The sequence below is a fragment of the Vidua macroura genome, chromosome 5 (assembly GCF_024509145.1).
Source record: "Vidua macroura isolate BioBank_ID:100142 chromosome 5, ASM2450914v1, whole genome shotgun sequence".
NCBI lineage: Eukaryota > Metazoa > Chordata > Aves > Passeriformes > Viduidae > Vidua > Vidua macroura.
Genome location: NC_071575.1, coordinates 5,893,159 through 5,907,626, shown reverse-complemented (window position 1 = coordinate 5,907,626; position 14,468 = coordinate 5,893,159). Strand labels below are relative to the sequence as shown.

The following is a 14,468-nucleotide window of genomic DNA, read 5'->3' as shown; positions in this document are numbered from 1 at the left end:
TGGAATGTTTATTCTGTGTTTTGTTAGCATGACCAGTTCAGTCCTCTGCTTAATCACATTCTGATTTCTCACACTTCTTTGGGCATTTAACCTAGAGCAACAGTGTCAAACCTAATGAAATTAGTTCATAATTCCAGTTCCATTAATTAAAAGTCTGAAAATTAGGAGCTCTAAATGCTTTTCAAATGCCATTCAGATTTTTGCCTCTGTGTAAAATGAGGATAATGTTGCCTAAGAATCTGACTTGGAGAGGTGTTGGAGCACTCTGGACAGTTGAGGTTCTCAGTTGGTATTGTGAGGGCAAACAAATATCCTATGAAAAGGCACCTGTCTCTAAAATAATGGAGTAAAATAAGGTGGAAAATGGGATGGTAGTGGGAAAGTGAACCAGCAGTTGTTGAGAAGATCCCAGAGTACCTGGGATAGGAAGAATGATGAGAGTTAGTGAGGTGGGTTTGTAAGTAAATAGGAATGGACTGAGCCTTGTTACCCTCAGGCCTGCTGACTTCTCTCTTGAATGTACCCAGGCTTTTCAAGGAAAGAAAAAAGTTTGTAGCATCCTATGTAGCAGAGAGGAAGAATTACATGGATGTTTATCTTATATTTGATATTTTGTAATTGAAAGAAATTTATTTAAAACTCTGGAATCACTTTTTTTTTGCCTTCTCACAATTAAGGAAAAAAAAAACCTACCAAATCTTGCTTTTATTCTACCTTCCAGGCTTATTAAGATTTCAACTTAGAGAGAAAATCATTCCCTAGAAGGGGCAGAGGGAGTTAAGGATTCTGCATACCTATAGAAGAGCTGCTGATGTGACCCTGCCAGCAGCTCGTTGGGCAGAAGCAGTGTAAGAATAAGGACATTGAAAGCTGAGGGGAATCAATTTCTGCAGCATTCTGTGTGCTGGACTCACTCCCTGCTAGGATTTCTCACTGTGTGCTCTGTGTGTACATACAGCCAAGGAGTGCATCTGTTCCCAGTGCCAAAACACTGTCAGTTTAGGAAGGATTCTTCTTAGGTCAGGATTGTTTTCATATGGTAAGAGACCAAGTTTAATGCAGCATTTTAATTCCTATGAGAATTTGCCAGAGCTGTACTAAGACTGAAAATGTTTGTCCTGTAATCCCAATTTTGCACTGACTGACTTGGTTCTTTAGTAGCCCTTCCTTTTGGACGTATATTAATGTAAAGTTTTAGCAGAAGCTTAATATGGGGAAAGTTTCAGCTGTTATCACGTTGCTCCTTTATCCAGGGACAATGAGGGTAATGTTTAAAATTCCCATTTGAAAATGGGAACATCTGTGTAACTCCAAATCTTCTCTGAACAGCTGTGAAACCAAAACAACTGAGGAAGTAAGTGCAGTTTGACTTGAGAGAATGGTGCCTGGAGTTGTGCCTGGCTCTGTTCCAGAGGCAGTTTGGTTCTAGTATGTGCACAGGAGAAATCTGTTTCCTTAATTAGCTTTGTCAGTGCCTGCACAAGTGCTGCCCTAGGAGCCAGCCTCGGGAGCCAGTGGTGTGTACAAGGCTGGCAGGAGTGAAGCCCTGAAATGTCTTAAGAAACCCCAAATCCCATTAAGTTTGCTTTTCTCCACAAAGCTGTTGTTCTGTACTCAGGACATGTGAGCACCTGAGAAAATCCTCTGCAGCAGAGGACATCCCAATTTTCCTTTGCTTTTCACAGAATGGACCTAAGCAGAACTCTGGAAGTCATGGCTGAAACAACAATTTGACCTTATCAATAATAATGTCTGGTAGAAAGAACAGCACAGCAAGGGAAACTGACTTCTTCATTAGCTTCACAGCTAATTGATGGAAAGCCTAAAATGCACAGGCTTCTCCAGCTCTCTCTGAAGTGTTCAAGCCTAACTTAGGTACATCCTATAAATGTTTCAAGTAAAGCAGGCAGGATTTAAGGTGATGGTCTCCTGAGCACCAAACAGCTCTCCCAAAAACAGATGACGCCTACTGGCCAAGAGCAATGTTGGGATAAAGCTCAAACTTACACTTGTGATTTTTACTGATGGCCTCTATGTTACAGTACAGAACTTGTGTAATGCAGTGGGCAAGACAAAAGGCAGCTTGGATGCTATTTTGAGCTCTTGGATGTTCCTCTCTGCTTTTCTGCTTCTCCCTGTAAACTGTTTGTGTTTGAACATGACAGTGTTTCTCCGTGACTGTGCAGAATACCTGGAACACTGGGATCTTAACCCCTGTGGGAGCCTTCCCAACATCAAGGATATAAAATACAGCACATATTTTTAAGAAGTAAACTTTACATCTCTATTTTACTGTATAATACTTTTGCATCATTCATCCCTCTGGAAGCCTGTGCTGAAGTTTAAAAATTGAAGTTAGAGATTAAGAGCCTTAGAGGTTAAAGCAGCTCTGCAGTACAATAATAAACATGTCTTTAGCACTGGTCACTTATTAATGTGTCATGTACATTACAGTGTAAATGACTGAGGTGTGCATCCCTCCGTGCACACCTGTGGGAACTTTCCTTTTATCCCCCATATAAACATTCCTAAGAGTGGACATTTTTTTTTTCCTGTTTTCAGGCATAGTGATGCTACAAGCAAAGGAAGGGATAAAGGGGCAGTTGCCTAAAAAGGGATGTGCTGTCTGCACAAATTATCCTTCTATCCATTTCTTGCTTTCCCTCATACCAAAAATGTATTTTTTAATTTATTTTCCTGTGACTCTCTTAGTCTGTAATGAAATAGCTCTGCTATTGTGCTTCATATAACCCTTTTTCTGCCAATTTTTCCCCTCTCTCTGTCAACAAACCAAGAAATCTCTTCAGAACATAATCTTGCTTTAATCGTTCCCTGCTGTCCCAGAAGCATTTGCTCATGGGACAAATAGCATTTTTCACTTTGTCTCCTATATCTTTTTCTGGTGGGAATTGAGGTCCCAGTTGCATGATACGATTCTTCTCCAGAACATCATATTGAGGATGAGACTCAATGGAGCATCAGGGTGCTCTGAAGTGCACTCTACAGTCATTAATCTGGAGATAAAAAAAAACCAGGGAACCAGGAATGCCTGTGGCTTGCTGCAGGCAGGGAGTTACTTTTCTGACAGTGAAGGGAGGTGAAAACCCTCCTTTCTGAAATCAAGTGTTTAACTACCTATGACTTATTCTATTTAAAAAAATCCTACAGCTGTATCCACCCCATAAGTTGAGCTTTTCGTCTTTTTTTCCTTGACTCAAGCTGCCCTGGAGGGTGGCTGATAGCACAGAGGAGCTAAAAAAGCTGGAGGCACTACTGATTTTGCTGTCAGCAGATGCTCTGTGGGGCACTCAGGGCACAGCTCAGCCTGAACTGGAAGAATGGACACTTAAGGACTTGGGGACATGAAATTAGTGCAAGTCTCAGGTAAGGAAGGGATTGCAATGTGTTAGAACCTGTCAGTTTTCAGCTGAGCTCTGTAATATTTTTCTGAGAGCAGTAATATCTAAACAGTACAGAGGAGAAAGGGGATGGCCCACATTCAGTTTGTTTCCACACTGATACTCTAAGAGCTAAGTTCCTTAGATAGGCTTTTGTGACTGCAAGTTCAGCAATAGATCATAAATATATATATTACAGATTTAAGCATCTTCCCATATCCTTGATACATGATTAAATCATGACTTAGATAAAAAATGCATTCTTTGCAGCATTATAAATTAAATGATTGAGGGGCATTGTTTTACCATAGTGCTGACTCAAACTGCAAATCTTACTGTGTGAAATAGGGAGGAGACCTTGTGCACTCTCCTCTCTTCAGAAACAAAAAATAAATTGCTATTCCAATAAAAATCCCAAGTATTAAACAGCTAATTGTAGCACAAACTGTGTATGCCTCTGTAATTAAAGATAACAGAGTACTCAGCAATGCCTGGCAAAACCCTAGGTTAAGAAAACTGAAACACATTATCCAGCTGAAACTACAGGGCAATGCTTAGGTCAAGAAAAGATAATTTTTCTAATCTAAATTAGATTAAGCTACCTGCGTGTGAATTCTGTATCCTAAAAACTACATGCAATTATGTAGCAATAATAATTGCATGTATATTCCCAGATTTTCTGGAGAAGTTATATTTGGAATGGAGTGCTGCAAGGTCCTGAAGTTTGAATTGCCTTCTTGGCAGCACTCGAGACTATAAAGTGAACACAAGTAGAATTTTAATGCCTGTATTCAGCTTGAAGAAAGGCATCCAAAAGTACAGACCTAGTTCTTTACCAAGTGTTTCTCTGAGTCTAGGTTTAGCCTTTCTTTGGCAGAAAACATGATCATTTTGACCATTTCAAACAAAAAGACCATTTCATAAGTCACTTGTGTTTTCCTGCATTACATGGGGTGTTTATTCATTTGGTAGCAAATAAACAAGCACAAAAATAACTATAGCAGGATTTCTCATCCAGTTAAATAATTCTCTGCCACACAGACATGCCAACAATGCAGCTGCACTGAACCTGGGGAAAGTGTTACAGTGTGTGTCAGGCATTAATCTGCATCAGATTATGAAAAAAAAATGCTTCAAACAGTGGGTGCTGTGAGTGGGTGTTTCTACCTAAAGAGACAGGGAGTTGTGCTTCATCTGCTGAGAAATAAATCATAACCAAAATATTCTGAACTAAGTTATCACTGGTTCTGTGAGAGAAGAACCTCTGGTTTCTGGTGTAAGCTGGTGTATGGGGTGCATTTTTAAAATCCTGTTTGTTCCAGAGCCAGGATGGTGTTTCACAGATTACCTCTGACAGGAGCATACTTTTTGAGCTGTCTGGACATGGTGGTTCTTGTCTTTACTGGTTTATAGTGACCCCTCCTGTAGCTGCAGCGCCCGGCTGTGAGGGCAACAGTGCAACAGCACAGGCAGAGCAGAGAGGAGCAAAGGACAACAGGGATCAGCCAGACCCCCAAAGCTGCAGCTTCCCAGGCAGCTGGCTCGTTATCCGACGTGGAATTCCTCCCACTGTAGCCTTTGGTTTCATTGAGGTGTTGCTTGCTGCTGTTCAGGCGAGGAAGGGTGGGCACATGGGATAACACCTGGGCAGGCTTTGGGCTCAAAGCTGAGTGTGCAATCTTGTCTGAGCTGGTGACCGACCTGCTGCTTGTCCTCTTAGCAAAAGCAATGGCTGCTGGGGAAGTTTCTGCCCTGGAATAGGCAGTACCTTCAGTTCTCTGCACTGTCAGACTCCAGCTGGGGGTGGGAGTGTTTGCTTGTAAGCCATGGCTCGTGGCAGCAGGTGGAGCTCGGAGCAGAGGAGCACCTGACGTGGTGGCATTGTGATGTTGGCATCTTCCCTCCTCAGAGGTCTTTGTGCTGTGCTGCTTCTCAGATTTACTTGCTGAGGAGTAAGCATTTGGCTCTTGGGATTTCAGTTTCTCAAAAATGAGAAGATCTGGATCAATCCCTATTGAATTAGGATAATGTTAGTTTATTGATAAAAGCTTGTCTGCACACCCACAAAAAGGAAGGGGGGAAGTATTTTCAGAAGTAGGTATATTAATGAAAAAGGAAATAAGTCTTCATCTTTTTTAGGGTTGTGTGTTATTTCAAGAGATCATTTAGCACAGCAACTGACCTGATAACATTTTAATATTTCCTAGAGCTGCTCTGTTTTCAGCCTTTATAAATGAAATGCTTAATTACCTGTTGTGATGTTGTACAAAACGACATCAACTCCAGCCTTTAGAATGCAGCTTTCCAAAGCTGGGCAAGACATGTGCAGGCAGTTCCTGTTCTCATGAATGGCTCCATGGTAGAACACTGCTAGATTGCAGGAAACTGGAACACATAAAGAAAAAAATTGAGCTTCTCAGCAGAATGACCACTCCATTTTGCATGTTATGATGTTATTTAACATCAGAAGTTCATTATATTTGCCCAGATCCTGTGGGAAGAGAGACCAGATCCTGTGGTTCTCTCATTATCATATAAACTAATTGAGCATATAGTCAAAAGAGAATTTATATTATTTTACATCTGGACTAAAACAGCCATATGAGTTTTACTTTTGTATCTCATTAAATAATAACTGATTAAAGCCCTTTGAATGCCCTCTAATGTCTCTGTTTTAGTTAAGATAGTAACAAATTTTGTTTGATTATATATGATTATAAAAAGGAGATTTCAAGTTACCATTTATTATCTCTGTAAGTATCCAGTCCCATGTGGGGGGATATAAGAAAAAGTTTGCTGTTGAGATAGAAACAACCTTGCTGAAATGGATGTAATTTTTCTCACCTCACATTATTTAAGACAGAATTTGATTCTTCCCAGGATTGCTGCTGGAAGTTATTTATGTCACTGTCAGGTTGTGAAGGTCGTATTTTTGCTCATAATTCAAAATACCATCAAAATTTATATTGACTTTTTTTTTTTAGTAACTGGTACCTCACTTTCATCCTCCAAAACCATATCCAAACCCCTTTCCAGTCTGGAGAGTTTTGAAAATTTAGGCACCACAGTCATGCAATTCATGTATCCTTCTAAAATATATTCCTGTAGAGTACAAGTGCAGTGTGATACAGAGAAAGTACAAGGCTTAGCACAAAGGATGATTTTTGTTTATTTTTACTCTGGGCCTGAATTTACCAGGCTAGAGAAAAGGAGTGGCCAGCTGAATAACTGCTATTATTTATTGCTGTAACTTTAGTGTTACCTGGTTTGCATGGTATAAACATGGAATAAGACAGTGCTTTCTCCAAGGAAAAGAGTATTCTTGTATTTCAGAGGACAAACTGTGTCCCCTCCACTCTCCTTCTCACCATGTCTAATTCTGATGCCATCCTGCAGGAAGAGAATGCTGTTGGAATCACTGTCACTGGTTGTTCTGCACAGAAGAGATGGGGATAAGTACTGAACAGTTACTCTCTTAATGTTGGTATTGCCTACAAGTTTTGTAACAGAGATCTAAAATTTCAAAGCAGACGCTAAGATTTTAGTGTGTTCCTAGTCTTCTAAAAAAATACAGACTACCAATTTCCTTTCTATGGGACAACAGTTGCAATGTGCCTCTGCTTTCCTGCCTGAAAAAAAAAATTAAAGATCCTCCTTCCACTCCTTCTATTTCTTCTTCAAGTGAAGGACTGTTTATATAAACATTACCCAAAATGGGGGTGTTTAATGTGTGCCACAATCTTGCCAACAAGCACTCACCGTTCCTCAGAAGGCAGCAGGTCCTGCTGCACTGCTGGGGGGAGATTTCTGCATAACCCCTCAGCAGCTGGGCTCCCCTCCTCTGGGATTCACGCAGGTCCACCAGGAGGCCTGGGAAGCGCCGGATCCAGCAGTTCTGGTAGAAGGCAGTGGGCAAGCAGAGGCACTGGGACTCCCCAGCCAGACCCAGAAGCAGCAGCACTTGTACCACTGCCAGCAGCAGAGCCATGGCCCCGTGTCAGGACCTCATGGAGCTGCCCTCTGCTCCAGAGCTGCACCAGCACTGCAGAGACTGTCCCTGGAGGGCTGAGGATGCTGCCAGGGCCATGAGCCAGGGCAGGGTCTCCTCCAGACAATGCCCATGGTGCTGTTTGGGCAGCTGCTGAAAGAAAGCGGACATTTAATGAGCTACAAAAGATTGTAAGAGTTGTTATTGCTGTTCTCTAACCTAATTATTTGGAGGTGGGTTTTGAGACAAAAGGGACAGGCTGTTTTTAGTCATTCAGAGAACTTGTTTCTGTGGTCCCTTCTTTGTGTCTCTTGTCCTCAGACCAAACCACACAGGCAGCCTTGAGATTTGGTGAATAACAGCAAGCTCAGCACCTTGTTCCACCTCACTTTGTTCAGGAACACTGTTACACTCAGTACAGGGAAACAGCCCTGTCTAGGATCTGAACATTTTGAGTTATCTGGTGACTGCAGAAATTTGCCTTCTTATGCTAACAGATGAAACTCCAGCCAGAGGTGGAGATCTGTTCCCCTTCCTACGCTATTTTGATTGCAAGAATAATAAAATTTTATTTGCAAAGATCTAGAACCCGATGAACTCTCTATGACTGGAGAGGGCTGGAACCTCCACTCAAGCTATGATCATGCTCTCCCCCTAATAAGTTTAAAAATATTGAGCAGTCCATACAAGGTTTTCTGCTAGGAAAAGGCCTGTCAGAAAGAAAACACAGCTGACACACAGGGAGATGATTTTTCAAGTACCTGGTCTGAAACCTGAAACTGCCACATTTTTTTCTTAATAGGACCAAGGCTGATCCCCACTTCCCACATTACGTTTTTCATACAGAAAAGCTTTAAAATATTACAATACATGAGTTTATTTAAACCCAGTGGACTGTATAGTGAGATTGAGAGACTTAGGTAGAAGTATAGTTTGCAATTAAAATTGGGTGTTCAATATATAAGAATATTTTACACTGTGTTTTTACCCCTCAAGATTGAGATCGAGGAATTTCCTCCTTTCCACATGAAGTGCAGATCAGTTAAGTGGAGTGGGGAAAGCCTCAGACTCATTTTAATTCTTTAGTCATTATAGATGATGTTTGTTTTTGCCAAACGAGGCACCCAGTTTGGAAATGAACTGACAAGTGTAATATTTTGTTCCCTTACACAGCTCACTGAAAAATAAAAAAAGCCCAGAGCAGGTTAACCCCTGTTGATGTAATGGCAAGGCCAAGGCATTATTTTATTCATTGGAACTATAATTAGGAGGATTCCAAATGTATGTCTGTTGTGGTAAATACGAGAATTAAACTGTTAGAAAGAGGATAAGTGGGTAATTCTTCAAGCCTCTATCCTGAAAAGCAGCTCTTGGCACTTGTGTTGTTTTACTTAGTTTTGGAGTTTTATATTTTCATCTCTGTGATAATCAGCACTTAAAACCTTAAATACATTTTAAAATACCTGATAGCTTGCACTCAGTGGACTGCACAGGGAAGCTTTTAGACATTTATCTATCATTGCCACAAGTGCTATTGACAGTGTATTTTAAAAAGTATTTGTTTCAGCTTTCCAAATATCCCAAGGTATCACTTGATTTGGAACACACTCAAAATTTTGACAGACATGCCTGTATTTTGGCATTATGTCCTGCACTATGAATTTGTATGATTTTTAGATCTGTCTTGTTCTCTAAGATTTGCATGCAAAAATGTTGATTTCTAATTGCTTTTCTCACTCCTACTCTTCCCATATCTCCAAGAAGAGAAACCTCGAAGACCCTAAATAACCTGGGGAAGCACTTAACAAGGATATGAAAAGTATTCTTTCCTCCTCCTCTTTTCCTGAATAAATTTTAAGGGCAGAAATAGCTGCAAGGAAACTTTCTTTTTAATGAAAGATGAAGTGATTAAAACAAGTAAATAAATGGCTGCTTTAGGCAATTTCCTTTAAAAACAGAAACTTTCTATTAAATTTCACCGTCTTCTGCCAGCTTCCCCTTAATTTCACTTTGACTTTTCAATGGAAAATGTAAATTAGTGCTGAAATTTTAATTCACAGACATTTTGCAAGAAGGAAATGCCCGAGTCTTACCTGCAAACCAGCAGCTGATTTTCCATGTGCTCTGCAAAGAGGGACCAGGAGGCTGCCACTGATACAGGGGAGTCTGTGGCCAGTACCAGACCAGCACTTCATGTTATTTAGGAACTCCTTTCATCCGTCTCCTCACATTTCCTCCTGGAAAACAAAAAGGTAGGGGGGCCTGCTTCCTGTGAGACTATGAATGTTTTTGCAGGCCTTTCAGTAAAAGAGATATAAATGGACCTGCCACGCTGGAACAAAATCATCTTTTTCATGATCCTTCTTATAATCAGAAACAGTCCCTGAAGTTTCCCACCTGGGCCAGCAGTGAGAATGGCACAATCCAGGAGCTTCCCAGCACAAAGGATTCATCATCAGGCATTAACTCTTTTTTTGCCAAACAGAAACAAAAGCATACAGTTTTTCCATATGAAGGAATAGACTTGTCTTGATTTTTGGAAGTACATTTAGCTTTTATGGAATATATGGTTCTATCACTCAGAATATGTAAAGACCAGAAGGGATCTGTTTAGTTGTAGAATTGTGGAATGGTTTGGGTTGGGAGGGACCTCAAAGTTCACCCATTTCCACCCTCTTGCCATGGGTAGGGACAAGTTCCATTATCCCACGTTGCTCTAAGTCCCGTCCAACCTGGCCTTGGACACTTCCAGGGATGGGGCAGCCGCAGCTTCTCTGGGTACCCTGTGCCAGGGGCCTCACCACCCTCACAGGGTGATATCCCATTCCTGATATCCCATCTAAACCTGCTCTCTGTCACTGTGAAGCCATTCTCCCTGGTGCTGCACTACATCCCTTGTCACGAGTCTCTCTCCATCTTTCCTGTGGGCTCCCTTCAGGCACTGGAAGGCAACAACGGGTTACACTGAGTCCATCTCTTCTCCAGGTATTGTGTGACAGAGCAGTTGGAAGGTGACAAGCTGAGAAGTGAGACCCAAGCAGTTTCCCAGGTGAGGTATGAACCTGCCCAAGTCCTCCTGTGAACGTCAGTAATGAATTTAATGAAATGTGCAGCGTAATCCCATGTGACATCAGCATGAAGTTCCCTGCCTGTGTTGTGCTCCACATAAGTAAGCTGAATTTCAGGCCTGTGTTAAAATCATCTTTATCTCATTTTTCTGAGATTTGCACATGTATTTTCCCTTTATTACAGTAGTGGTAAGGTCGAAGTTTTAAATAAGCCAAGTATATTGATAATTTCAGAATATGTCACTGTAACTCTGTTAAGGTATAAAAGTTATAAAAGACTAATGTAATGAATCCTGAAATAATGAAATGTAAATGTGGAAAAAAATCAAACCAAGTCTTTGACATTATTCAAATAATGTGCTTGCTTTCTTTCTCCTTTAAAATTTTCCTTGAAATCAAAACTCTCTTGCAAAATATCTGAAGTCCAACAAAACAGCATTTTTTGAGAGAACTGTTTTGTCAAAAACAGCTATTAGTGGTCAGGTTTTGGTTTGGAGTAATGTATCACATTTTTAATGGCTCTGACCTTCTCTGAGGTTAGGGACGATTGGATCCAAAGTTTCTGGTTTCAGTCCCATCCCAGCAACATGGTAAAAAGAGGTGAAATATTACAGTTTCTCTTCCTGGGGCTTCATACAAACCATTTTTTAAACCTTTGTTTCCAAGAGTTGCCAGGCCCTGAGATTCTCTCAGAGCTTGGCTTCAGACTAATTCTGGCCAAACCTCTGCTCCGAGGCTGGGGATCTGTGTGTTCAAGCAAAGAGCAATACAAGTCTTAGCCAGATTAGATTTATACAAATATATATCTAGTGGCATTGCAGATTAACTTGAGCCAAGTTTTATGACAAAAGGCACAATGTTTAGCAAACACTAATGAACAAATGCTGATTTATGGCAGAACTTGAACTGGGCAAAGGGGATGGAGTTTCAATCTTGTGGTGCATTTACGCTGGATACGGAGTGGAAGTCTTCCATGTGGATTACCATTCATTTTACCTAGTTATTATGTACTAAAATTCAGCACTGCCTGTCTGCACCAGGATTAAAAAATATCTGCTGTTTTAAAAGCACCCAGTTGAGTCTCCTCCAAGCACAGCTGCACAAGAAATTCCTGGCCGTGGATGCACAATGCATTTGTGCAGAGCAAACATCCCTAACAGGGGGTACAGCAGCAGACAGAGCACTCCAGCAGCCTGACCCCCATTCAGGTTTTGTCAGGGAACATTCATTTCACCTGAGGGAGTTTCAAGGAAATTCCTTAAGGGCTCTGTGGTGTAAGAAATGGATCAGGTTGAAGGCCATTGCAAGGATTTACCCTTTTCCACCTCCACTATGCTGTCTGGTGCCAGGACTTCCTCACGATGCACAGAGAATGCCCACCACACACAGACTCTTGGGACAGCCTTTTTGCTGCCCAGACAGAGCTCAGGAGCACATACTTTAGTATTAATCACTCAGATGTGATTAATAAATACCTGATAATAAACAATCTGCTTTCAAAAAACATGCCGCTCCAAGTATCTTTTCAGTAGTGCTGCAACATACTTTTATTGCAAGGAATAAATAAACAGCACATTAAAAGCAGAAAAAATAAGCAGAAAATATTAGGGAATAATGTCTGAGCAAGTGCTATTAGAAATAAGAGTGCTTGCTTTCTTTTTTTTTTTTTTCTTTTTTTTTTTTTCTTTTTTTCTTAATAGCATTGCTAATGGCACTGGGTAAGAAGTGATTTGTTTGGCTGTGAATCTGAAAAGAGAAATTACTTTTATTTAGCAGGTCATCCTTCACAAATACTAGAGTTCAGCTGAAGTAAAATTATGCTCTGGTCAGTTCCTCTCAGAAATGCCAAGATCCTTTAGAACACTGAAATTTTAAAATGCTGAAATACTGCAGGATAACTCCTATGTTCCATATATGCTTACTTTGTATCCTGTGACAGGGAAAATACTGAACAATGGCAGAAGTTGGCAAATCCTTTCCAAAAGACCAATTCCTGTCTTGATTAATTCCACTGTTACTCAATGCAAAGTTCCCTGGCAGCGCAGTACAACTCCCTGGCATCTCAGAGGGCAGAATGTGGCACTTTATATTTTATATTAGATGGCATGGGTACTTTAAATATCCCCAGATTCAGTTCCAGCTCACACTTTAGACTAATAAGGCTGAAAGGAATTCAATTTTTCCACTGTTTTTTTTTCACTCAGTGTGGTTCTTTCCTCAGAGCATTCAGGTTGATGTTACTCTCTGGTTCTCAAGTATTATCCAGTGTCTCCCTGGCTTCACTTTTCTTGTCTTTGTAGCAGTAACTCCTCCTGAGTCTCTGTGATTCCTTGCTTTTGCTATGTTGGGAAAGTCAAAGGGCTACAAGAAATGTGTGCCCAGGCAGAGAAAGGCTCAGATTCTCTGTGTCATGGCTGAATGGTCTATTACAATGGAGTTGCTGTATGAAAAAAAAGCTTCTTCCATTTCCATGTCTTTTTAAAAGAAAAGAGTGATCTCTCCTTGGCCTTGGAAGAAATTCAGACATTAACTACAAGGAAATAGTTCAGGCACCAGACACAGGGAAAAATTATGTAGCACAAATGGCAAGGCAACCCTGGAGCAAGAGAGACTTTACTGACACTCTCTGGTGTCTGCACAGTCCCTTTGTTGGCACTTGAGAACCCTTTTTCTTGGTATCAATTTGTCTCTCAGGTACTGTAAAGAGAGGCCTGAACTGTCTAAAACACCTTGAAGATTTTGCCCCAGGAGCCAAAGTCTAGAAGACAGGTATTGAAATGCTGAGCAGAGTTACCTTTGTCTTCCTCAGGACATGTTCTTTTGTCATAAACTCATTTAACATTTTAGATTTAAAATCTGCTATGATTGTTTTCATGTTTGATGCTTCAGCATGTTCTTGAAGGATGATAGGTAGCCCTTCACATTTGTTTCAAAGATCACGCAAATCTTTTATGGCTCTGAACTACACATTTCAGCTTTGTAGCTCTAGAAATAGAGTTCCAACTCTGGAAAATACATTTCTTATTCACTTAAGGTACAACCAAGATGATTGCTGGTGAGACAGCAAAGCCTTTTCTTTGATTCCATTATAATAACATGTATTATTGATTTTAGAAAAAAACAGTATAACCGTAGAGTGGAAGACAGACAAAATTATCTCCACAAGAGTGGAACAAAAGAGTAGCCCTTGCCTTGGTGCATTTGCATTTGCTCTATAAGCACATCACACAGGCTGACTGATGAGTGTAGGAAAAAACAAGGGACCTGGCCTGTCAGCACACTCTGGCTTAGCACAACTGCCTGGCCCTGAGCCTGGAAAAAGCACAGAGAGATGACAATCAGCCCAGTAAAAACAACTGGGTAAGGAAACAGGCTTTTTGTAAAAGTGGCCACTCAGTACTGCTGACCTCTTGGGCATGTGAGAGCTCCTGGGGAAAGCTGTGGGAGTCAGGGCCATCGAAAGTTTGCTGGCAGGAATAAAATGTGGTATTCACATGTCCTCTGAATAGAGAGAGACTTAGCTTTCTCAGGATTTCTCCTGAGAGAAGCTGTGAGAGAAGCAGAGAGAAGAGAATGAAAACAATTCTTATCTCGCTGCTGCTTCTTGTTGTGCGCATGTGGAATGTGATACGGAGATTGTTTACCCAAGGTGATTTCTTCATTGGATACTGGTGATGGTGTTTTGGATTGATTGACCAGTTGGATCCATGTGTGTGTCAGGACTCTTGCAGAGAGAGTCACAGGTCTTCTACTTAATTAGTGATAGGTCTTGTTAGTGTAATGTAGTTTTAGTATAATAAAGTAATTAATTAGCCTTCTGATATCATGGAGTTCTGCACATCATTCTTCCTGCATCAGGGATCCCAGCACCAATAATAAAACACTGCTGCATGCCAGAATTGATCCAGCTCATTAACAAACCTCATGGACTGTGAGGAAGAAGGACTGGAAATCCCAGGCATAGTGGCAGGCATAGGCTCGTATGACAACATACAACCAGAGAAGAAATATTCC

The 14,468-nt window shown here is 40.9% G+C and overlaps 1 protein-coding gene across 1 annotated transcript; it reads right to left on the bottom strand.

Annotated features, from left to right (window-relative positions):
- Positions 1–4,374: 4,374 nt before the first annotated feature.
- On the bottom strand, positions 4,375–9,627 carry MANSC4 (MANSC domain containing 4). The gene is made up of 4 exons (XM_053978121.1): positions 9,480–9,627; positions 7,158–7,536; positions 5,649–5,783; positions 4,375–5,409 (listed from the first exon to the last, which is right to left on the bottom strand). Exons 2-4 carry the CDS (start codon positions 7,384–7,386, stop codon positions 4,736–4,738), a joined length of 1,038 nt encoding a protein of 345 aa, XP_053834096.1. The 5' UTR covers positions 7,387–7,536; positions 9,480–9,627; the 3' UTR covers positions 4,375–4,735.
- Positions 9,628–14,468: the final 4,841 nt, after the last annotated feature.

Excerpts from the sequence above, each read along its gene's own strand:
- MANSC4 (XM_053978121.1), bottom strand. The coding sequence starts at position 7,386 with ATGGCTCTGCTGCTGGCAGTGGTACAAGTGCTGCTGCTTCTGGGTCTG. Across the intron at positions 5,784-7,157 it reads CTGCTGCCTTCTGAGGAACG|TTTCCTGCAATCTAGCAGTG; the intron begins GTGAGTGCTTGT and ends TATGTGTTCCAG. Across the intron at positions 5,410-5,648 it reads TTTGTACAACATCACAACAG|GGATTGATCCAGATCTTCTC; the intron begins GTAATTAAGCAT and ends CTAATTCAATAG.